This window comes from Neofelis nebulosa, chromosome 5 (assembly GCF_028018385.1).
Source record: "Neofelis nebulosa isolate mNeoNeb1 chromosome 5, mNeoNeb1.pri, whole genome shotgun sequence".
In the NCBI taxonomy this organism is placed as follows: domain Eukaryota; kingdom Metazoa; phylum Chordata; class Mammalia; order Carnivora; family Felidae; genus Neofelis; species Neofelis nebulosa.
In genome coordinates, this window is record NC_080786.1 from 45,994,935 (window position 1) to 46,020,164 (window position 25,230).

The 25,230-nt window shown below is 37.8% G+C and overlaps 3 protein-coding genes across 10 annotated transcripts in view; 1 reads left to right on the forward strand and 2 right to left on the reverse strand.

The window, feature by feature from the left end:
• The window catches only part of MED12L (mediator complex subunit 12L), a 332,574-nt gene that overhangs the window by 227,814 nt on the left and 79,530 nt on the right, over window positions 1-25,230 (forward strand). For all 4 annotated transcript variants that reach the window (XM_058730222.1, XM_058730221.1, XM_058730223.1 and 1 more), the window contains one exon: window positions 24,314-24,461. In XM_058730222.1, the coding sequence (XP_058586205.1) occupies window positions 24,314-24,461 (148 nt within the window). The remainder of the gene's footprint in view (window positions 1-24,313; window positions 24,462-25,230) is intronic.
• On the reverse strand, window positions 1,220-4,977 carry P2RY13 (purinergic receptor P2Y13). The gene is made up of 2 exons (XM_058730226.1): window positions 4,843-4,977; window positions 1,220-4,157 (listed from the first exon to the last, which is right to left on the reverse strand). The coding sequence occupies exons 1-2, from the start codon at window positions 4,960-4,962 to the stop codon at window positions 3,141-3,143; spliced, it is 1,137 nt and encodes a 378-aa protein (XP_058586209.1). The 5' UTR covers window positions 4,963-4,977; the 3' UTR covers window positions 1,220-3,140.
• P2RY12 (purinergic receptor P2Y12) overlaps window positions 11,413-25,230 on the reverse strand; it is a 46,171-nt gene continuing 32,353 nt past the window's right edge. For 4 of the 5 annotated variants that reach the window (XM_058730238.1, XM_058730235.1, XM_058730239.1 and 1 more), the window contains exons 3-4: window positions 14,989-15,145; window positions 11,413-13,418 (exon numbers count right to left, since the gene is read on the reverse strand). In XM_058730238.1, the coding sequence (XP_058586221.1) occupies window positions 12,376-13,395 (1,020 nt within the window). In that variant the 5' untranslated portion in view covers window positions 13,396-13,418; window positions 14,989-15,145 and the 3' untranslated portion in view covers window positions 11,413-12,375. Of the gene's footprint in view, window positions 13,419-14,988; window positions 15,146-24,063; window positions 24,265-25,230 lie in introns of those variants that run through there. The other variant, XM_058730236.1, reaches the window with a different exon arrangement.

Sequence of the window (25,230 nt, forward strand, 5' to 3'; positions counted from 1 at the left end):
GTGTGTTAAGAATCCCTCTGGCTGGTTCTGATACCCGGTGCAGTTTAAGAACTACTGATGTAACACATGAGTCGTATGTCCATATTACTGACGTCCAGTAAAAGTAGTTACATTTAACTTTTTACAGAAGCCCTTGTTTGTGATGTGAGCTCACATATTATGTTAAAGCTCACTACTTACTTTTTTTTCTTTTTGCTCTTTTTTCTGTCATTAATGGCTATGGTAGAGCATCTCATTCTGTAAGTATTCTAGAATTTGGTATTTGTGATTGCTAGTTTGGGAATTTCTTTTCAAATAGTTGCTTTGTATTTTGTGACTATTTTTTTTTTAATGTTTATTTATTTTTGAGAGAGAAAGAGAGAGAACAAGGCAGGGAGAGGCAGAGAGAGAGGAGACACAGAGTCCAAAGCAGGCTTCAGGCTACAACCTGTCAGCACAGAGCCTGACCTGGGGCTTGAACCCACGAATGGTGAGATCATGACCTGAGTTGAAGTTGGATGCTTAACCAGCTGAGCCACCCAGGTGCCCCTGTGAGTGTGATTTAAAGGTGACTCTAATATGCCTGTCTTCCAAGTTCTTTGTAGATTATTTCATTCTGCGCATCAGGTACCCAGCTTTTGACTATAATGTTATTATAGTAGAATTAAATATTTGTATTTAGGGAAGCCATAATTTTGAAATTTTATCCTGAAAGATCTTTCTAAAAATTGTATGTAGTATCAAGATGCAGTTACTTATAATACATTATTAGAGTCCACATGTGATCGTGTAATGTACTCAGTAAAGGTAATGTAGATTTGGTAACATCTGTAAGTTATTATGATTTAGTTATTTTATTTGAGAGAATGAAAATCAAACATTAAGAGTATTTTCTAAAGGAGTTTTGGAGATTGTAATATGCTACCGTTAAAAATTTTACTTAACCAAAGCCAACAGCCCATAGCTAAAGCATTTTGTCTGTAACTTTAAAACTGAAATGTTGATAGACATTAGCCCCAAAGCTATACACGTACTGTTTAGTAATCCTGCTTCCTTCATGTTCATTTACTAGTGAACCCCAAAACATCCCACTTCCTAGGCTCCTGTGTACATGCTATAGGAAGGCAACTAAGAAAAGCTTGAGTATTCAGTCAATTTATATCATATTTGGAAAAATAAAAATACTGAGAAGTGTCTTCCTCTTTGCTTTTCGAGTATGTGAAAATAAAACCATTTTGGGTTATTTTATCAAATATTTATTGATGGCTCAATAAGACACAATCCCAGCTGTCAAATGTATACATAGTTTATTAAAAGAGTAGGTACATGTGTGGGCAAGTCATTACAAAGCAGTGTGGTAAGTACAGTAATTGAGGTGTGACAACATATGGATGAGGAGGTGATTGGGTTTGAGATGGTGGTGGGAGTTTGGCCAGATGAGATTGCATGGACCAACTTATGGCATCTTAGTTTTCAAGAACAGGTAAGAGTTTTCCTGGTGAATCAGAGGAAAATTTACGTGTGCTGTGGCACAGGGGCAAAATGGAGCAAGGTATGTTCTGAGAGTTACAAATGTATATAAGAGTGTAAGGTTTCAGGAATCAATAAGGCCAGAAAGGTGGATAAGTTCCAGGGCCTTGAGGGCTTTTTGGAGCATGAGAAGAGGTCTGGGTTTAACCTTAGAGTGATCCTGTTGGAGCCAAGGGTGCATTTACAGAGCATGACTACCCCTTTGTGCATTTTCTCTAGAAGATACAAATCTGCATCCGTAATTCTAGATAACCACATTTTAGTTTTTTCAACCACAAAAGATTTCAGGAGGAAATGTGGGGGGTGAATAATTACTAATAGGTTATCGTCCTTTGAAAAACTTCCCAATATGGATGCTTTTCAGTGTGTGTCAGCATTTCTATCTATAAATGTACAAAGAATGGCACAATGATGACATATTCTATTTAAAACATTTGTTTTTTCAAAAATTTAAAAAATGTTTATTTTTGAGAGCAAGACCACGAGCGAGGTAGGAGCAGAAAGAGAGACACAATCTGAAGCAGGCTGCAGGCTCTGCACTGTCAGCACAGAGCCCAGTGTGGGGCTCGAACCCATGAACCATGAGATCATGACTTGAGCCAAAGCTGGACTCTTAACCACCTGAGCCGCCCAGGTGCCCCTCTATTGAAAACATTTGTAATTCACAGTCTGCAGGGAGTAATTTGGGAGATACCAAGAAAACCTGACATGTTTTCTGTCTTCAAAACATGTCTTTCTTAAAGAATCCTGACCCTCTTTGGGGGATTCAGTCATGAATATAGGTAACTAGCAAAGGGAAATCTGCAATGAAAGCCCTAATGCATAACCAAACAGTGGGGGAAGTAGTTGCTTTGAACCAGAGGCGTGAAGCAGGAGAATAGAGGTTGTGGCCCAGAAAGGTTTTGCTGTGTTGGTGGCATATTCAGCCACCATTAGAGTGTTGGCTGGGCGGAGGGAGAATTCCAAAGAATATCAATCAGTACGGTATTCTTGCCCTTAAATTATACACACGTAAGATGAATGCATAGTACAATAGTACAATATTTTATGTGGCTTAATGGTCTAATGATACATATGGAATACTGAAACAATGTCAGCACTCTTAATACTGGAAGAGGCTCTTGACAATTAATAAGGAGGAACTCCTTCATCCAGGCTTTCTCAGGGTTTCTGACCTACTTCAATTCCCCTGATGTTTCGTACCCAGTGGCTTCAGCTTTCATCAAAGGACTCTCAAGTTTTTTGCTTTGATTTTAAACCAGGAAGTATCAATACTTGTGGGATACAGAAGCAGTAGTGTTGTTTGAATTATGTGTGTCAGAGAATGTGAGAAGGTGTTCTGGAAGGAGGTGTTTAGTAATACAAGTTTATCCATATCTTCTCCAAAATCTCAGTGAGTGTTTGCAAAAAGGTGACCTCTAGTGGCCACTTGCTTTCTGTTGCATTTCTCTCACTGATACTTCACTCTGCTTATGAATTGATCTATGTGCAATTAAAATTTATAGAATCCTTTCTGTACACCAGGATAATAAAAAGCATTTGCTCCATCCTTTTTTCCTTGCTTAAACTTTCTTTCCAAATTGACTTTTGAAATTTTACCTATTAAATATTAGGTAACCAGAATAAAGTTATCAGCCTAGGGTTATATTGTCTGTCTGGATAGTACGATTTTCTTGGGTTGATGACATGATCTTCCTCCCTCTCATACATGGTAGCCTTTCTGTGAATTTTTTACATAAGAATATGTATATTATGGGATCCATGCAAATGTTAGTTGCTGCCAAAAAGAGGGTTGTTTCTTTAGCTATAAACAATTGATTTTGCAGCCTGCAGTCAGTCTTATTGTTAGTTTGACTGTGAGTGTAGGGAACTCTGGCAAAATGAAATGGAGCAAAACACACAAAGAATACAGCCACAACGACAAACACTTTACCTTCCAGCTTTGTGTTGTGTTTGCTGTCCTTACTTCTGGCCTTTCTGTAAGAGTTGTATACTTTTTTTGCAATCACCACATAAAACAGAAGCATTAGGACAAAAACAGTCCAGAAAATGAACTGGGATATGTAGTTCACCACTTGATGCCATTTCAACCCCAGCGGATCCTTTAAGGAGGCGCACTTTTTCACAGATGATGGTGTTGCTTCCTTATTGCTCAAGATTATATTCGGCAGAGAGATGAGGAACAAAAAGAGCCAGACAAAGGTCGAGATCATTTTCGCAAAAGCAGGTTTTTGTACAAAATATTTTCCAAAGGGTCTGATGATCTTCAGGAATCTATCAAAGGCTATGAAGCCTAGCAGTGTGATACCCACATACATGGCCTCGTAAAAGATGACCGCAGAGAAACGACACACAAAGGCCCTGAGTTGCCAGGGTCCGAGGTGTGAGTCAGAGAGGATTTTAAATGGAAGCATGAAGGTCATTATCAAGTCGGCCACCAAAGTATTTTTGAGGTAGACAATGAAGGTGGAGGAGCTGGGGATGTGAATGAACACCCACAGGGCCAAGGTGTTCAGCAGGATGCCTGTGAAGAAAACGATGGTGTAGATGACTGGGAACACCAGCTGTGTTATCCGTGTGTCCCTGGGGCACCGCTCAGTCCCATTGAAGCCCTTTATCACTGTGGTGTTCATGGTTTCCAGGGTCAGCTGTTATAAAGAAACACACACACAAAATCAAATAAGAAGTCATGATTTCCAAGTGCTACTTTTAAAAACAGGCTTTAGGGGGCCGCCTGGGTGGCTTGGTCGGTTAAGTGGCCAACTTTGGCTCAGGTCACAATCTCGCGGTCTGTGAGTTCGAGCCCCGCATCGGGCTCTGTGCTGACAGCTCAGAGCCTGGAGCCTGCTTCCGATTCTGTGTCTCCCTCTCTCTCTGCTCCTCCCCTGTTCATGCTCAGTCTCTCTCTGTCTCAAAAATAAATAAACGTTAAAAAATAAAATAAAATAAAAACAGGCTTTAGGTATATAGCCTATTAACACCTTATATTTATTCAGCCCATTCAGTAGATGAGTTGAAAAGGCACATGTTTCTGGCTACAAATTTTTTCAAACGTGTACTACATTTTTGGTACTTGTCACAGTACCATTACTTCTACACCCTTTTGAAATCCAAATAACAGGTTCTACCTCCTTCACAAGTGCTGCTTTGAACATGGCAATGAAGCAAGACCCATTTAAGAAGTAAAAATTCATGTCAGCTTGCTGTACATTATATCATTCCTTATGCTCTTAATCTATGGTTTCTAGAATGTTTACCGTAAAGTGTTTTCCCCCCTTGAATATATTCTGTCTTTCATAAGCAAGCCCGCCCATAAGAAAAGTTGAAATTCACCTGTGTTTGGAAGGACACTGCGCTCAGTGTCTTCTGATTGAGGCAGCCATCAGTACAGTCCATGAAGAGCATGTGAAGCAAGTGTTGTTCTGCTTTCTTATGCTGGGTTTCCTTCCTCATTTTCACGTGTGTAATGTAATCAATTAGAACCTCTTCATATTCAAACCTTTGCAAATTATCTAATAGGAAAGCTCGTTTATTTCAAACTTAGGTGATGTTAACCTACTGTGACTTAAATGAATTAGTTTAGAGGCCGTTCTCTTTATATTCTCTCATCTAATAACGTTCTGGCAGTTTATCTTTGCCGTCTACATGGTCAGCGAAATTTTCGAGTACCTCTTGTATTTTATAGTAGGTGGCAGAACAATAAATTAGCCCCAGGTTACAACCACACAGAAGAGCAAGAGTTGACTTTAAAATTAGAATCATCATCTGCTCACTTACAGACTGCTTTTCCCAGAAATTTGTGTACAGTTGGCCGGCCTGTTTAATTTTACATGTACCTTAGTTTTTTGGTCTTTTATCTCAGAGAGACAGAGTGATATATTTTCTAACAGTTCAGGGCTATTAGACCCAGATTTTTTTTTTTTTTTTTTTTTGGAGGGGGTGGTTAGAATCACAGATCCAGCAAATACTGAGTACTAGGTAATAGACAAATTATTTCATAGCTCTCTCCGTTTCCTCATCTGTGTAATGGGTTTAATGATAGTATATTACCTCATATGTTATTGAGAAGACAAAACGAATATATAGAATTATGCTGGGTATATAGGAAGCACTAAAAAATGTTCACCCCATACTGCATTGGTGAGTGAAGTGCAGATTTAAATGGAGGTATACTATTTCGCTCATTGGAAATCATCTTTCGAAATCTCTCTGTTTAACGTATGTGGAATGTGGAAGACTCAGGAATTTTATCAACCTTGGGCAAGGTGTATACAATTTATCATTTAAATGTCTTCAAGTTTGAAAGGGTGTAATTGCTGCTTTGTTCAGAGACCGTTGTTGTCCATGAACAGAAGTGTGTCCCTGCCAGATAGGTAAAGGGAAAGAGGAAATTAGTGGACCTTATGAGGGGAATGTTGAGTTCTCCATGGTGAGTTTCACTTCATAGTTTCTCCTGCACATTTCACCACAGAGTTGGACCAGACTGTGGGATTAGATTGAATAACAATTTGGGGATGACTTGGTTTGGGATTCTAAGAATAAAAATTTCATGTCCCACTGGACATTTGAAAATATGAGGCAGTAGGATGCTGGATAATTTTGTTGGAACTGCCTAATCATGGCACAATTTACAACATGTAAGTTTGACTCAAATAAATTATTTCTTGAAGATACAGATTCTGGATTTCATTTATATGATAGAACATAATTTAAATATACACCTTTATGCTTTTTACTTCAGTATAGGAAAAATAACCAACTGGTTTTACTTTTTATGTAGAGAGATGTGACCTACATAATGAAGTATACATTTCCTGAAATCTCCAAAATCATTATCTAGATGGAGGTTTGGAATAGTTTAAGTTTAAACGGGGAAATGCTGTACAAAATAATTGCATAATTAGAAAACTGGAAATCACACTTTGGTCAACTTTCAAAATGTCGAAGTGTGGGAAACTCTGAAAAGGGGAACTGACTTAACCCTGCCCATTTCTAGAGTTCTGGAAGTGTATTCTTTTAAATGTGGCAAGTTTCAAAATGTTTGACCATACTAAATATTCCAACAGATCACACATTCCTATATGCCCATGTGTTTAGTATGAAGTCGTTGACTTTTCTTTGATTTACCCTAGTGCTGGTGCCCAGGGGGCAGGGGTGTGTGTCTTTGGTCCTTGATGGCCTGACTGAGAGGAGCACTCTCTCAGGAACCAGAGTGCCTGGTTTCAATTTCTTATAGCTCTATTTTTCTTGTGACTTTGGGCATGATATTTTATGTTCTCTATGAAACCGTTGTCTCCTCTTTACAATGAAAATAAATAATAGTATTTGCTTTGTTGGAATGTTAAGGAAATGAAATGAGTGAAGTTCCACCAAGTGTATAGAATAATGTATGTTAGGTTGTAGGTGTTCATGTGTTTCTTATTAAATGAAGCTAAAAGTAGAATACCTTTGGTGATAGATCAGAAAAGACAGGCGGGAAGAATCGAAGATGAAATGAAAGGTTCCATAAATCAGAAGCTTGCCAAAATGGGAATAAATTGAATTTAAAATCTTATCAGACTTGCTGAGGACATAGTCAAAACCAATAAAATAAGTATAGCTAGTGATTATACTGCTCAAAGTGATAATGTGATCTTATTTAATTCTTAGAAAAATCCTCAGAGATTGATCCCATTTTACAGATAAGAAAATTGAGGCACAGCAGTTAAGCAGTTTGGTGAAAATCATACAGCCCAAGCCCACTTCAAACCCACATAGTCTGGTTCAGAGGCCATACTCAGAACCTGCCTCATGCTCCCAGCTGTCAGCAATCATGGATAGGGTGAACTAGAATTGTTTACTAGATTGTAGTTTTTCAGTTGGGTATTACTGATTGATGAGTGAGGAATAACAATCAACTTTAAAGTTTAATGGATTTGTGAAACTTTTTTCCTTACTGTGAGGTATCTGGCTGAAAACATAAATTGGTTCCAAGTAGTATGATCAGCAAAAGAATTAAAGAAGATATAATTAGAAGCCTGCCAAATGGCACTAAACTATTTTTTCCATCTGTAGTCTCTTTTGGGATTCTCTTTTGGATCAGAATTAATAGTCTAAAGGTTTCTGTTGATGTGGCTAAGCAGTACCATATAAAATCTGAAAAGATGAGGAAGCATTTATTTTCATTTGGAATGAAAGTCAAAGTGGGAACTCTTACAAGAGCCTGTACTTTCCATCAGACATAGCATGGTACGTTCTCAGATGATAGAAAATTGTTTAAAAAATTCCCCACTGGATGAACTGAAAGTGGAAATAATAAGTTAAAATAAGTTGTGCAGTTTAACATTAAATGTAGAAGTGTCTATAAATAGAGCCAGTATAGAAAACCTCTACAGATAACTGGAAACAGGCGATAAGTTCATAGTAGTACCTGAAACATGTTCATATCAGTTTCATATTTTTATTATAATATGAAACAATACAAGTTTGAGGAGTTCAAATATAGTCATGTGCATAGTCGAAAGTGAGAATTACCCCCTTGCATGAACATACCATCATGTGTGGAAGCATATATTTATATTTATTGATATATCAGATCTTTGTTTCCTTTCATGATAGTACATGAAGATTTGCCTATTTTTTTTTTTATGCTTATTTTGAGAGAGAGCGTGTGCCTCTGCTTGCATGAGCTGGGGAGGGGCAGAGAGAGAAAGAGAGAAAAGGACAGATAAAATCTCAAGCCGGCTCCATGCTGTCAGCAGGGAGCCTGAAGGTGGGGCTAGATCCTAAGACCCTGGGATCATGAACTGAGCTGAAATCAAGAGTGAGATGCTTAACTGACTGAGCCACTCAGGTGCCCCAATTTACCTATTTTTTTTTTTAAAGTTTATTTATTTTGGGAGAGAAGTAGAGAGGCAGAGAGAGGGAGTCCCAAGCAAACTCCTTGTTGTCTGTGGGAGCCTGAAGCAGGGCACGAACTCATGAACCATGAGATGACGACCTGAGCAGAAATCAAGAGTTGGATGCTTAACCAGCTAAGCTACCCAGGCACCCCTAACTAATAAAAAATAAATAAAAAATTATACTATGTAAAGTTACCATAGTTTAGTTAAGGAATTTACTGATTGGCTTTTTTTTTTTTCTCAAAAAGTGTCTCTATTAGGCACAGTACTGTAGGACACACATATGTCTGTATATTTTCGTTCAATTCCAACATATTGGTAGTAAGTTTCCTAGAGGTGGGATTGCTGGACCAAAGCTCTGCATCAAAATGTTGAATGATATTTTCAAATAGCTTTCCAGGAAGATTATACCAATTTACAGTCTCCTTGAGTGGGATTCTTCTAATACTGTTAGAAAAATCTTTTAAATCAAATCTAAACTTAAAGATGAAAAAAAATCCATGTAATTTTAATGTAAATTTATTTGCTTATTAGTGAGGGTACAGATTTTTTCATATTTTTAGTGTCTATTTGTATTTCTCCTGGAAATTAATTTTTTATATTCTTTTCCCGTTTAAAAAGTCAGGCTGTTTCTATTTATTGACTCGTAAGTGTATTTCTACATATTTAATTCCAACTGGCATCAGTGTATTCTCATTTTGGGCATTACCAATCAATAGTGATCACATAGATCAGGCACTGGAATCTGTAGTTGTTTTCTGAAATAACTAGATGCATGGATAGAGGGTTCTTTTTCTGTGTATTTTCTCCCTGTTTTCAGAGTTCTAGTCCAGGGATTGTCAATTTTCATTTCTCCCTTTCTTATAGAATTTTTTTTTCAGTGTTCACCTGTAAGAAAGAGTGTACGAGTGTCCTTGTCAATGGGGGAGGAATAGAGAGAGAGGAGGACAAAGGAACCGTTCCAAGGGGGCTCTGGGCTCGTAGTAAATATTTAGGTTTTACAGCCATGCAGTCTTCATCACAATTATTCAACCCTGTCGTTGCAGCAGGAAAGCAACCTTGGATAAAACGTGAGGGGGTTTGACTGTGTTCTAATAAACCTTACTAGGGACACTGAAACTTGAATTTCATAGAACTTTAATACAATATGAAATTTTATTCTTCTTATTTTCTTCCTGTTATTTGAAAATGTGAAAACCGTTCTTAGGTCTCAGGTGGTGGGTTCGGTTTAGACTAAAGTTTGCCACACCTGCTTTAGACTGTTTCTATAAAACCCACTGCCAGAAACTGCCACTAACCGGCAGCCTTAGGACTTGTTAGCTACTAAGGCTTTGGGCAAGACTACATTTTGTTGGTCTCATCTTCTGAACTTTACAACTTCTGGACCCGAGAGTACAAAACTTGGCTTTCCTTTTTTTTTTTTTTTTATTATAAAATCTGGGATTTATTATGTATATTAAAATTCCTAGTGACATGTAAAAATAGTGACATGTCCTCTGTATCATGAGTGTTCTATAAACACATATCTCTCAGTCTGTCTTGAATGGATTCATTTTGATGTCCAGTGCAGGAGCGTATGCTAAGGTTTTTGAATAAGGGATTCCCAACAAAATGTGACTTAAGATTTTAATGTAAATTTTTCATATTATATATAAAAACATAAATGATTCCAAACACTTGACAGTTCTTTTATAAAAATTCTATAATACTATTTGTGTTCCTGCTTTCTTTCTCTTGTCAAAAATGTCATTTCAGTAAATTAAATTAATCCAAAGGGAAAGTTTATTTGGGAAAGTCTTTGTCCGCTCTGCCTTCTCCCAGCAGCTCATGGGGTCATGGTACCTCGGTGTCAGTTTTAACCCGCCCTCTACCCCCTGACTTGGACGGTGGGTCTGCCTTCCATTTTTCCCAAATACAAAATGAGAAGATCAGATTAACTGATCTCCAGGTTCTTTCCAGCTCAGCTCTCGGGCTGTTCTTACAGAACGTGCACCCTTATGCATGTGATATTAGGGTGAATTGCGTTAGCCTGTGTGGCGGGAATGTGGACTAGTAGTATGTGGAATAGGCATCTTCTCTTGGTGCATCTCCAGTGTCATCAGTGCTTGTGGACATCGGTGCCATGCAAGTAAAAGCGGCCACTTGAGAGTAGATAGCATTTAGGAAGTTAAGTGACTTCGATACTGGAATGTAGCTCAGCAGAACTTGGAGGATGTAGATAAAATTGATGAATACTGAAGTTCAGTGACCTTCCTTACACTGAACTTCACTTTTATTTCCTCTCCCATCAATTTTGATATTGCCTTATGTTTGAGAATCATCCCTGAGGGTCATAAACAATTGACATAAATGATATCAGCTTCCAAGTGTGTTATATATTTTGTTTATGTTAAAAATAACGACTGTGAAGGGGTGCCTGGCTGGGTCAGTTGGTTGAGTGTCCGTCTTCAGCTCAGGTCTTGATCTCACACGGTTCATGTGTTCGAGCCCCACGTCTGGCTGTATGCTGACAGCTCAGAACCTGGAGCCTGCTTCGGATTATATGTCTTCCTCTCTTTCTGCCCTTCTCCCACTTGCATTTTGTGTGTGTGTGTGTGTGTGTGTGTGTGTCTGTCTCAAAAATAAGTAAACATTTAAAAAATTTAAAAAAAAGGACTGTGGCTTATGTACAATCAGTACGTTATCAATCTGATCTATTATTTCACTTGCATTTTGTGTGTGTGTGTGTGTGTGTGTGTGTGTGTGTGTGTGTCTGTCTCAAAAATAAGTAAACATTTAAAAAATTAAAAAAAAAGGACTGTGGCTTATGTACAATCAGTACGTTATCAATCTGATCTATTATTTCATTTACTTATGGACTAATTCATGTGATAGGTTACCTTCAGAAGAGACTGCCCAATAACATCTCATAAAATAGTGTTGTCAGTTACCCTTTATTAAGTGGGTTTGCTGTTTGATGTAGTAGTATGTAAGAGGTGAGGCATAGTATCTAATGTCTTTGAACAAAGAAATTCCAACAAAGTGTGATTTAGAGTTTAATATACATTTTTTTTACACACAAATGGCAAACCAGTAATTACAAACATTTTAACTACTTTTCTGTTACTAGTTATGATTTGCAACCACATAATCACATTTGTTTTTCTCATTAAAGGAAATATTCATTAACCCAAGTAGCACTTAATTTCTAGAAGCTAGTTAATAAAGGTAAGTGGCAGTGATGGTACTGTACTGAGTAAAGTTGTCAAAATATTAATAAAACTGGTTTCTCTAGTATTAAGGAAATACTCAGGATTTTTTGGTTTTAGAATGTCATAAAAGTAACCATTTTAATAACTTTGCTATTTCTGCTCCTTTATTGGAAAGGTATTTTTAAACCTCTATCTTCTTAATGAAAATTAAAAAAAATCAGTCCAATTACCATTTCAATCAGTTTAACTTTCCTAAGATTTTTGCTAATAATTAGAAGTTAGTAGTAACTATTCTTTGTGTGTCCCACTTAAATCTTTATAATGAGTATCACAGTAGATGAACATTTGGTTACGGTCTCGGATGTATATACATCTTAGTATAATTTTTGGTCAGAAGATTTTTTTATCAGATTTATCATTCTTCCTTAGTTGACTATAACTTGATAATAACATTGTGCTCAGTAACATATTTAAAGGATTACAGTAGATATTATATGGTTACCCATTTTGCCAAAACTCTACAAATCATGAGTTCTCTGTAGTTTGGCTTATACCGTGGTGATTCGATACAGTTTGTTTTGCTACCCATATCTATATGTTAGGTTTCTTTTCTGTATTTTAAGGTAGCTTTTTCATACTGGAAAAGTAAATGAAAATTACTTCTGTAGTTTTCTACTACTTGTTTAAAGAGTCATTGTTATGGACTCAGCTTACTGTTTAGTCAGTATTTTTACACAGTGTTTTCCTTTTGTGTATTCCAACCACTTACAGATTGAAATATTACCTCATTTGGTTTACATTGGAGTCTCTTCACTTGGGTCACCACCATCCTGTTCTTTTTTCCTGTTTTCTTGAGATAGAGATGTTGCAGAATTGGGGCACTTCAGCATACTCATTAAGGAGTTTTTGAAGGACTTGCAAAGGAAAAAGTAGATGAATGGATCCAGGCATGCATTTAAGGAAGTTAACCAAAGGGTGCTCTCTTTAACGTAGAACAGAGTATTTTCAGCAGAGCAGTCAAAGACATCACGGGTCTGGCTCAGGGTATAGGGAATGCGGGCAAAATGGAAAGGAACAAAACAAATAAAAAAGACAGCAATGATAATGAAAACTTTGATGTTTACCTTCTTCTTAGGGACTTTGCCTACACCCCTTGTTCTGACATATGACCTGTACAGTTCTTTTGTAATAAGTGTGTAACATACAATGACAATTAAAAAATTAATCCAGAAAATGACTTGACAGATGTAATTGACTATTTCATGCCAGACCAGACCAAACTCCGATTTGAGGAACGAGCATTTCTTCACATTCTTTTCTCTTGGCCTCCTGTTGGTCAGAATCATGTTGGGCAAAGAGATCAAGAACATGAATGCCCAGATTACAACGGAGAGAATCTTAGCCCCCAAGAGATTGTTGGGATTGGATGTCTTAAATGGCCTGGTGGTTTTCTGGTAACGATCAATAGTTATCAGTCCCAGGAATGAAATACTAATGTACATTGTAAAATAAAATATGACAGAGGTCACTTGGCATACAAAGGTTCTCAGTGGTCCTGTTCCCAGCTTGGTATCACTGAGGATTTTGAATGGAAAAGTCAGAATCATGAGAAGATCAGAAATGACTGTGTTCTTAAGAAAAATAATAAAGTTGGATTTACTGCGGATTTGAAAGAAAATCCTCATTGCCAGGCTGTTTATGATGAGTCCAACAAAAAAGAGGACGGTATAGAGGAGCGGGAAGAGGACCTGGGTGATTTTGTAATCTCTGGTGCACAGGCTGCCATTCCCAGCCACAGAGGTGAGGTTGTCCATGGCTTGTGTTTCTTCTTTGCTACCTAGGGGAGGAGGGAAGGGATGATTATTTTCAGTCCCAGACCATTGATTTTGTCTTATCCCTGTAACATTTTTGGACAGCCTTCTCTAAAAATTGGGGTTTCCTATCCTCGTTACAGAAAATTGAACCTTAGAATACTTAATCATGGCAAATCCTCTATCTCCAACAAATAAAATAGTCTGACGTGTATTATGTGAAGGCATAGATGCTTTGTATTTCTCATTTGCTAAATGTTTGTCTCTTAAAGGACATTTTGATCGTACACAAGTGTGCAGATATTTTAACCCATATATATGTCATTTCGGACTTTGCACAGTGTATTAGAAGTTTTTACATACATTTTCTTGAATACTATTCGATACAAAAATAGTAAAAAAAAAAAAAAAGAAGTGGTCATCAGATGATGTTCTTCAAAAATAGCCAGGGCATACTTTCTTAGGTATCTAGAGTATATAACTGTAGCTAAAATAAAATATTGGAGCCATGTCCTTGCCTGGTTCTATAGATAATTATACCACAATAGGCGGCTATAAAAGAAAACTAACACTTGACTTGAATACATTATCTGGTATCTGAGTTTTGAAAAAAAATTTTTTTAGTTTTTACTTTAGAGAGCACACAAGCAGGGAAGAAAGGGGATTGAGAGAGAGAGAGAGAGAGAGAGAGAGAGAGCGAGAGCGAGCGAACAGACTCTCAAAATCTCAAGCAGACTCCAAACTCCAGCCTGGAGCCTGATGGGGGGCTACATTCCAGAACCCTGAGCTGAAATCAAGAGTTGGACCAACTGAGCCACCCAGGCACCCTTAAGTTTTGACATTTGAAATGAAATTTGTAATTTTTTTAAATCACAGGCAAATGCAATTGATTTTCTATGAATATTATTCCTAAATATAAGACATGGTGATGTTAAAAGCACACATATCCAAATAAAAGGTTCCATTTGAAATACTTAAATTGTGACAAGTAGAGATAACATTAAATTCTCACAAATTTAATTTTTCATTGTCTAATTATTAAAAGTAAAAGTTTCATATTGTGACAATTATGGCTTCAATTTTCAACATCCCCTCACCTGTTTAAAAAAACAAAACAAAAACTAAACAAAACCCAGTATTAAATTGATATAGGATCATAGATTTTAATCTTCTTTGCTACTGCTATGTACTCTTATTTGTGCATTCACTGATATTTTTTGTTTGGAAATTATGCATTGGGAATGCTAATGTGACATAGACTATATCTTATTTAATGAGTATTCTTGATATTAAGATTATTATTTCCATCTTTCTATATTTAAATCTCATTTTACACTCCAGGTAAAATAAATAAGACCATTTGTATTTTATTTCTGTGCTGCGTGTGTGTGTGTGTATGTGTATGTGTGTTTAATGAAGAAGTTAATGGTTTTCCTGACACCATTAGTACAGCTTGTATTTTAATTTTTATTCCAAATAAGTTCATGCATTGACATTATTAAAGGTTTCCAATTTTAAGAAAACTTGACAAACATGTACACATTCATCATCATGTAAACACCTGTATTTGTCAAATACTTTTAGATATAAAATTACCTGGTTGTTGTGTTGATTCAGGAGGATTTAAATGTATCCATTAATTGGCAGTTAAGGCAACCTGCGGAGTAGCGTCTGGTATTTTCCTTTTAATGTCTTAGTTTAGTTGTTGTAACTCTTTATCTTCTGAGTGTTCATCAGTAAAGTCTTGAGGGTTCTAGAGAAAAAGAAGAAGAGAGGACTTCACAATCAGAAATTACCTTCCAGTGCCCTGGACTCAAAGCTGTGCAGACACTCTATTTCCGTCTGGCTGTTTTTAGGACTTCTGCTTTTATTTCCCTGAGAAATGTGGGGCAGGATGGGCAAGAATTCATCTTTTAAAATGCACTTTAAAATCTTGCTTCTGTTTGGTGAGACCTGCCCATAGAGTTTGATACTTTATGAGTTCTTTTGGCTGTTTCTCATGTACACAGTAAATCCATGTTGAGATCAAGCTTTTCAAAGTCTGCTTCCTGGAGAAGATTGTGAGCTTGCTTTCTCAGATGATTATTTACCTGAAAACATACTGTGCTCAAGCTGGGTGATATATTGCCTTTTAACAAGTAATTACATTAACTCAAAATGTGTGCTTGTTACGGATGTTAAGTCTCTTGCCCCTTGTTTTTTTCCCCTGGCTAATAATGTCATTATTTTAAATCTGTGTTTGATCAAGTCTTCGTACGTGAAACAGTTTCCTCTCATTATAAATTTGAAGATTCCAAAATTACATTAAAAAAGAAAAACAGTTGTATCCACTGCCAGGTTTATTATATAAAGTGTCTTTCAGGCTTTTTTTAAATAGAATTTGAATATAAACAATTATTTTGTAATCTAGCTTTTGGTTGGGCAGAGAATATATTATTAAATTAAGGGATCTCTGTTTCTCTGTTACCTTTACATAAATGTTTTTGATGCTCTCTCACACACACATACAAGATTTGAACTGTAATGTCCCTTTATTTCCAGTAGATCCACTTGGCTTGGTGCCTTTGCTGTGAACGTATGTTTTGATTACTTCTTTCTTTTGAATTTTGAGTGGGTCTATCTCTGCGTATGTTAAATAATCTTTAACATCAATTTTCAAAGCGCAGAACAGCGGCCCAGCATCACCTAGGAAGTTGTGACAAATGCACATTCTTGGACTTAGCCAACCTAGCACCATTGAATCAGAAACTCTGGTTGCACCCCTTAGCTATACTTTAAAGAACCTTCCAAGTGAGGGTTATGAACAGTAAACTTTCAAGATCACTGATTTAAACCAACCTGAGAATTTTGTTGGCATTAGGAGTTTGGGATTAAGCTATAATTTGAGTAATTTCAGGGCACCTGAGTGGCTCAGTTGGTTAACCAAGTCTGACTTTTGGTTTCAGCTCAAGTCATGATCTCATGATTGTGGGATCTGGCCCCTCGTGGTGCTCTGTAGTGAGTGTGGAGTCTACTTGGAATTGTCTCTCTTCCTCTCTCTCTGCCCCTCCCCTGCTTTTGCTTGTGTGTGCTCACTCTCTATCAATCAATAAACTTTAAAATATATTTGAGTAATTTCAGTCAGAAATCTGAGTCATGTAATGATCCCCAATCTGTTAGTCATCTAAAGGTGTAATAGTGGAGTCCTATAAAAGTGGGGATTCTTACGTTATTTCTATTTTGAAATGTATTGCATTAAACAAATTTTAATACTTGGTTTTTGGTTTGGAGACACAATAGTATACTTGTGGAAAACACTTTTATGCCTATGTACACTTCAGAATAATAAGAGCCAACATTTGACTTCTTATATTGTCGTGAATTAACTTGTTGAATGATCTCTGTTATTCTCTGAAGTAGATAGTCATCTTGTTTCCGTTCTCTGTATGATGGAAATTGAGGAGCAGAGTGAAGTAGGGACCCCATTCTAACTGATCTCAGAGCCTGTACCTGTAACCACTGTGCACCTAGAAATCCTCCCCGTCTCAGTGTCTGCTCGACCTAACCCCCCACCCCCATGTCCACTTTGTTGAGGCCCTGGAGCAAGAGGTAAATACCATGAATGGAATGGTTGTACTGTTTTCAAGAAAATAGAAGTCATATTTGCCTATACACCCAATTGCAAAGTTTAGTGTAAAGTATGTTTATGAAGTGTTTTTAAGGTACTCAGATGAAACAAGGCTTGTGGAAAAAAAAAAGAGCATTACTGATTTCAACAAATTAATATGCCATACTAAAGAAACACTAATTCAGGATACTGATATCTTACTACATTATGAAGAATTTATATTTCCAAATTCCTAGAAGGCTATGAATAGTGATTTGAGGGGTAAATCAAAAGGCCCCAGCTCTTGATCTAAATTAACTATCCTTTGATTGTAACTCACAACCACCTATCTGTAAATCTTCTCTGGTAATTTTCTCATTAGGAATTGACTGCCAGTTACCCATGTAGATCACTTTCAAGTGAATCATCTCAGGTTATAAAAGTATACTGTTGGGGCGCCTGGGTGGCTCAGTCGGTTAAGCGGCCGACTTCGGCTCAGGTCATGATCTCACGGTCCGTGAGTTCGAGCCCAGTGTCAGGCTCTGTGCTGACAGCTCAGAGCCTGGAGCCTGTTTCAGATTCTGTGTCTCCCTCTCTCTGACCCTCCCCTGTTCATGCTCTGTCTCTCTCTGTCTCAAAAATAAATGTTAAAAAAAAAAAGTATACTGTTGACCCGTGAACAACGTGCAAATTAGGGGTACAGCAGTCAAAAATTCACGTTATAGCTTAAAAAAAATTTTAAGTTTTTAATTGATGTATAATTGACATATGCATATAAGTTTTGACTTCTCACAAACCTGACTAATAATAGCCCACTGTGGATGGAAGCCTAATCAATAATATAAACAGTTGATTAACAGCTATTTTGTATGTTATATGTATTATGTACTATATTACAGTAAAATTAGCTAGAGAAAAAAATGTTATAACAGACAGTCCACTTCTAGTACTCTACTATATTGATTGAAAAAAGTCTGCACATAGGGGCACCTGGGTCGCTCACTTGAGCGTCCAACTTTTGATTTTGACTCAGGTTATGATCTCATGGTTTGTGAGTTTCAAGCCCCATGTCAGGCTCTGCTCTGATAGTGCAGAACCTGCTTGGGATTCTATCTCTCCCTCTTTTTCTGCCCCTCTCCCCATCTCCCTCCGTCCTTCCCTCTCTTTCTGTCTCTAAATGAATGAATGAATGAATGAATGAATGGTCTTAAAAGGAAAAAAGTCTGCATATAAGTGGGGCCCATGCAATTCAAACCTGTGTTTTTCGGGGGTCAGCTATATTATTGTACAGAGAAGTAGAACAAGTTGTACACTTGAGCCTGTCATTAATAAACAACAGTAAATGCAGGTTATAATTGTATGTATTCTCATTGGAAACAGGACTGATTTTGATTGATTTGGTTAATTTCTAAGATTGAGATGACTTCACAAAATGAATTTGTAACCCAGAATTTTTACATGTAAGTGGTTTAATTGGTTGGTTTATTTTGCCACATCTATTAAAGGTAGTCTGCTTCTCTGAAAATATTTGCTTCAGATGGATTACTCTGAACTTAGAGAGCCATGTCCTGAAATGGTAGGACCTGGTGTTCCTTGTGGAACCAGGTTAGGGCAAGAGAATGGAGATGTAATTGAGACATTTGATTAGGTCTTAGGATATTTTAGTTCTCACATTGCATGGTTTCAAAATGTGGTCACTTTGACATTAGTGAATGTTTTGAATGAACACATGCATTTTAAGGCACTGCTTACTCATAGAATTTAGTGGTTTTACCTGTTTGAGTATAAAAATTGAGGTCGTATATGAGACAAACTCCACAAGTAAAGATTCTTGGGTGTGGGGTATTTTGCAAAAGAAAATGTCATCTTGATCTAATGATCTGTCATCCCTGGCTTGATTGTTTTGCTTGAAAGCAGAGGACTAGTAAATATAGTCAAACGCACTGATGTTCATTTTATTGTGCCCCCAGGATGCATTGAGCCTCTTGCCCAGAGCTGTCATTTCAGCCATACCATGGGCCTTAAGCTAGTGTAGAACAAAAATTTCCTGTATAAATCTAATGAAAGGAGTCACCTTTTTTTTTTTTTTTTGGATTTAAAGGAGTTCTTCCATTTCAGGTGGAGTAACAAATGAGAAGAAGCTGCTAATTTCTTATTCCTTTGACACAGCCTCTCCATGCATGTCTGCTCTCTTATTACACCTCTGCCCAAGGCTTATCCCTCATGTCACACTTATTTGGAAGGTCATTTATTCTAAACAGAGTAATGTGACATATTGAAAGATTCTGTGAAAAAATAATTTGAAGGCCTCTTTTAAGAGTTTTTCATTTTAATAGATAAGCAAAATCCTTATGTAAGTAACTCCATTTTTTTTTTAAATGGTAGTTTTTCTGCTTTTCTGGGATATGGGGTAGGGCGCTCTGTGCAATTTATTTCATGATGACTGCTGGGTTTACATTTGAATATTTAAACATACACAATTATAGAGTGTTGGAAGTATCAAATGCAATATCTTGTTTTATTAGGACCATCACATTTACTTCATCTGTTTTTCATGAGTGTTTGGAAGAAAAGGAAGTATATCTAGAGTGGGATTCTTTTTTACCTCCTTCTAAAAAGAACATTAATTTATTAATTTTAAAATTCTCCGATGATTGTGTCAGTATAGAAATACCAGGACATATGAATGAGGTAAAAGGAGAGTACACAGCTCTGATAATCACCTCTGTTATCCCATCTTATGAACACACATACACGCTTCCGCAACATGTCTAATCACTTAGGTTTTCATGATGACTTAGAGGAGACCTGACGTCAATTAACTCAAATTCTTACCAGTAAGGGTATTTAGCTCAAGATACCTATTTTAATTTCTTCAGTACTCCAAGCCTTCTAGGGCTTTTGGACGTGTCTCCTCCAAGTTTGTTGCTTACTTAAGTCTTTGTGAGTGTCAGATATTGTCGGAAGAAAAAGAGAAATCGGTCCTGAGGATGAGATTTTCAGAATTTAGCTTATACGGGAGATGACCTGTTTAACCCAAGCACAGCAGCGGGCTAGCAGGAGACGGGTGGCCGGCCTTCCAGAGACACAACAGCTGATTCTTTTTTCTGCCCAGCAAGTTGTGACCTTCAGGGTATAAATAATGGAGTATGTATCTGATACAGATACCAACTATTCAACTTGACGGTTTTTTAATACCTAGTTGAAGGAACAGAGAACTCATTGGTGCTTTTGGAAATATTTGGCCCATTCTCTTAGGTTGACCTTGTTCTCATGTACTATAAATTGCTACTTGAAGACGTAGATTTTCTGTAAGTACAAAAATTTGATATAAACAAATCTTGTGGGCTAATGAAAAACAGTCACTTTTAAAATATCTTTGAAGACTAGTAAAAGCTATCATGATTTACCTGAAAATATTAATTATCAGACACAAATAGGGTCTTCAGGCCCCATATAGAGGCTAATGGTTCTTTTGCAGCTAAATGCATATTTGTCTTGATTTTTTAATTTCATCCCTTCACTCTAAACTCTTGACTTGGCTGCTTCTGGTCCACCTCCCTGAGCAAATCAGAGCCAGTAAACTGATGAAAGCTTTTTCAAGTTTCTTATTTCCTTATCTCCAAATTTCCCTATAGTTTTACCATTTTCTTCCCCGAAGTAGAAAGTTGTCCTGGGTTTTCTTTACAAGCTAATCCAAACAACAAGCCATTGTTTTCTATCTCCTGTATCAGCTATCTACCTTCCAATCTGGATTTCCTTCATGGAGATTCCTTTAATTGAAACATACCTTTGGAACAAGAGTTTGCCTTTGGTTTTCCTAATACACCTATTCCCCTCCACCTTTCAAGCTATTGTTCTTCCTGACCAACTACTAGTAAATGCAGGTTACTTGCCTCACCCTTACCATTTCACCATCTACTCTTACTACAATCCTGTTTCCGGCTTTCTGCCCCTACAGAGCAACTTCTCTTTTGAAGTTGATGTGTAGTTTGCTTTTGTTTTTGTTTTTTTAAAATAAGTCAGAGAGGCAACATTCATTGAGACTTCTTGCTGCATTTGACACTGTTGATGGCCCTCTTAATGTCCCCCCCCGACTTATGTGACCCCCACTTGTCCACTGATCTTGTTAATTATGGAGATTATGTGTGCATCATTTGATGGCTTATTTATCTCCTTCCTGTCTCTACTCTCTTAGTTGTCCCCTCCCCTCAAAGAGAACCTGGGGGTTTTGCGCCCCTCCCAGGGACATATTGCTCTTACCTCTAAGCTTTACCTCTGTGTAGGTCCTCACGTCACACCACCTAGTCAACAGTTATAATATGTATCCACTGCCTCCAATTCCTCTCACCTACAGGTGAATTCATGAGCTCCCTGTCCTTATAAGCTGCTTCCCTCCCCCCCATCCCAACAAATTTTATCTAGTGAGTCCATCTTGAAATCTAGTGAGATGCACATTCACTTAGATGCCTAATTCTTTCCCAATTTCCTTCAGTACTTTTGGTTTTGCTTCTTACTGTTTTTTTATTCAGGCCACTGAGAGATAGTTTTCACACCCTATAGACTTTGGCTTTTTCTCTCTGCTTCTCATTTCTCCTCTTCAGTTCTATCAGCACTTAGCTATCAGATTAGGTTTTCTACAGAACGTTTTTGTTCTAACTTTCATCCCTGCCCTATTCTTTGAGTCATGTGTTCTTTCATTAGTCCACTTATTTATTCATTGTTTAATGTATTCGTCATAAATTAAGTGCCTACACAGTGCCACTGAGGGGAATATAAATGTGAATAAAACAGACCTGGAGTTCTCCCTCACAAAACTGACAGAGGAGCAGGGAAGACACACATTAAACAAATACCTCGAAAGTGAGTGAATTACACTGTGGCAAGTGCTCCAAAGGCCCTCTTCCCCTCCTTCCTCCTCCCGGGCCAAGGGCATTCACTAAGGTGACAGTGAGGGACCTAATGCTGTAATTGTGTACAGCACTTCCACACATGAGGGTCAAGCTATTGAGAGTTAAGTATTTTAGGTGGCAGGAGGAGCAAGAGCAAAGGAAGGAAGTATCCTGGTGCCTTGAGGAGATGTTGAGTAATACAGTTCGGTGTGGATCTGGGGCGCATGCAAGTGAGAAGTGGAAGTGTTGAAACCTGAATGGACAGCAATGGGCTCTCTGATATGCTGCTTTGCTAAGTGCTTTACATGCTTCATCTCAGTTATTCTTGCAAAAATCTTACAAGGAAGGTGGTATTAGCCAACGTTTCAGGGGAAGCATCCGAGGCCCAGAAAGGCTCATTAGAACAGAAAGACTCAGGACCATGGAGTCCACAAGTGCCACAACCTGAATACAGCCATAGCTCTCTCTTACCCTGAACGTGGGCTGTTATTGGTACAGTATGGAGCCATAGTATCTCTGTGTTTGTGCTGAGCACATGGGTCTTTCCAAGGTAACTTCTTTTACTGTCACCATTTGGGCTTGAAGCTCTGCAAATGCTACTTTTATGACACTGAATCTGTGCTCATGGAGGACAGGGAGCATTCATCCTTGTATTTTCGCAGAGTCCCTACCATCTTGTCTTACCAAGGTAGGTAAGGTAGGTAGATCCTCCAAAAGCATTTGTTCAGTAACTTTGATGACATCTTTCCATCACCCATCACACAGAAGTTTACATTAGAACTGTTTGACAGGTGCCTTAACTAAATACATTTGTCAGGACACATGGCTGGCACTGCCTGAGTTTTGTACAGTGTTCTTAGTGCCTTCCCCCTGTTCCCTTTACAGGGCTCATATGTACACATCCCGTCAGACAAAAAAGAAATACAACAGCGGTACTCTGTAATGGCAACAAAAATTGGAAATTAATAAGCAGCTCAGGTCATGCCTCAGTGCAGCCAAATGTAGGAATCACTCTCCATGTTGACTTTATCCCGTGATTAGATCTGTCTTTTGAAACTTGAGAGGAAATTGGGATAGTCAGAATATTAATAGCAGCAGTTTCTAGAAGAGACCTGCTCCTAGCTCTTTTTTTTTTTTTTTAAAGATGCGAATTTGAACACATAAAATGTTACTAATTCTGGACAGGGTAGCAAGATGGACTGGCAGGGTATACAGATGCATATTTCTGGTGGAGTATAACAAAAAGGGTATCGGTGGGGAGAAAAGGGGTGCCTTGAATGCAAGCGTGTGAGAAGGACAGTGATGGAAGGTGACAGCAGCTTAGAAAACGGGCTCTCGTTTCAAGAGTAAAATGTGACTTTGTGCCAAGTGCACATGTGAAGTACTTCAAATGAAGCATTGGGATTTTCCCAAGTCTCCAGGCTTCTGCTCTTTTTTTCAGCCATTAGCAACACATTACACTTGGTCTTCCCTAGAAGAAACTCTTTTTTCCTGCAAGCTCCTTAGAATTAGGTACTGTTAGGAAGGGTCCTTGCCCGTAACGGATGAACATATACAGAAAGATAAGAAAAGTGATTGTACCGAAGGATAGAAACTTACTAAGAAAATGGAAGAATATAGGATCTGAGAGAGAATTTAGAGAGAAAAATTCAAAACCAGTCCTAGGAGAGAATATACACCCTCTACTGTTTCACTTAAGCTAAGGAGTGTGTGTGTGTGTGTGTGTGTGTGTGTGTGTGTGTGTGTGTGTGTGTGTGTGTTGTGATGACATAATTTCTTTTCCCTTGTGGGAAAAATAGTGCTTGAATTTACTGTGTCTGCGGCACAGGGGTGGGGAGGTATTCCCCTAGAGGAAGGTGGTACTGAACATGTCTGCGTTTGCAACTCTTTACCTCACACCTAACGAGACCTGGACTCTTTGTTGTTAGGTCATTTGGAAATAAATATACATACACCTCACCCAGTCATGTGGGAGGCCAACGGAACAGTTTTTCTCAAAGTATTTGAGGATCATAGCAAGATCATTTTTTGAAATAGGAAATATTTAGTGATGCTTTATATAGAAAACCAAGCTTACTAAGAAGTAACATTTTCCTTAAGGAAAAAGTGTGACTAAATAGTATGTAATATGATGTGAAATTAATACCATGTTAAATTTTAAACAATGAAAAGTTTTCAAGAGTCAAAACTTACTCTGTAGAGTACGCCCACATCAAATGCTTCTATTAAGACTTCGGGTCAGTTGACACTTTTTTTTTTACTTTAGCAAGTTCCAAACTGGAAAAACAAGGGTGTTGCCAGTGGAGGTTGAGGTGAATTGAAAGGTGGGCGGGATGCCACCGCCAGCCAGCACCGAGAGGCTGTGGTTAGTGCATTTCATGGATGGGAAATGCAGCCCCGCCCCTGCCAACAAGGGTTTCAAAATGCATTTTCTGTTTTTCAGGATGAATCTTCAAGTCATGAATGTAACCAGCGCACAATCCTGCTTTATGGAGTGGGCAAAGAGCGTGACGAAGCGAAGCATCAGCTGAAGAAGATTACCAAAGATATTTTGAAAATCCTAAATAAGAAGAGCACCACAGAGACAGGGGGTAAAGACCCTTAATGCCTTTGCTCCCATTGGGCTGTCTTTTGGCCTTCCTGTTAGCACAGGCTTTATCAGAGTCCTGGATGTCACTGTCACCAGAGTGTTTCCTCTCATGAATGACTGTCATCTTGAAATATGAATAAGCACATTGAAATTTTAAGGCCTTGGTTCCATTTGTAGTAAGCTTTATATTAATTTTAATTTTAATTTTCTGCCCCCCCCCGCCCTTTTTTTTTTTTTAAAATCCTTCCCATATTTCCTATAGTAGACCTAAATGAAGTACTGAAGAATGAATTGGAAACCCTTAGTCTGGAAGAGTTCCACTTCTTCAGTTCTCTGCCATCCTGTTTTAGGCTTGTAGTTTGCTCTGAGTACTCACATTTGCACAGTAATTGAAAAGCATGACAGTGTAGTTGCTGATCTTTTCTTACATTAGAACGATACTTGCAATAGGTTGCTGCCTATAGCAGCGAGCGATTTCAAGTTACACAGAAATTTGGTTCTTTGCTCGGTAATGCCTTCTTTCCTTGGAACAGCGTTTCCCCATGCTTTGGACATAGTTTTTTTTTTTTACATGAAACTATGCCTTATATTATGTCACCACATTGCATAATTGGAATTCTGTAATTACCCACTTCACATTTGCCTAATTACTCTTTTCAAGGATTGTTTATTTTATCAGGCATTCATAAGATTTAAAATAAGATATCATTATATACACTTCACTGCCATTACTGGTGTTTATTTCTTTTACTTAAATAATCAAAGAAAAA

Coding starts and splice junctions, on each gene's coding strand:
- P2RY13 (XM_058730226.1), bottom strand. CDS start 4,962: ATGAGGAAGGAAACCCAGCATAAGAAAGCAGAACAACACTTGCTTCAC. Junction 4,158..4,842: donor CAGTGTCCTTCCAAACACAG/GTGAATTTCAAC, acceptor TCTTTATAACAG/CTGACCCTGGAAACCATGAA.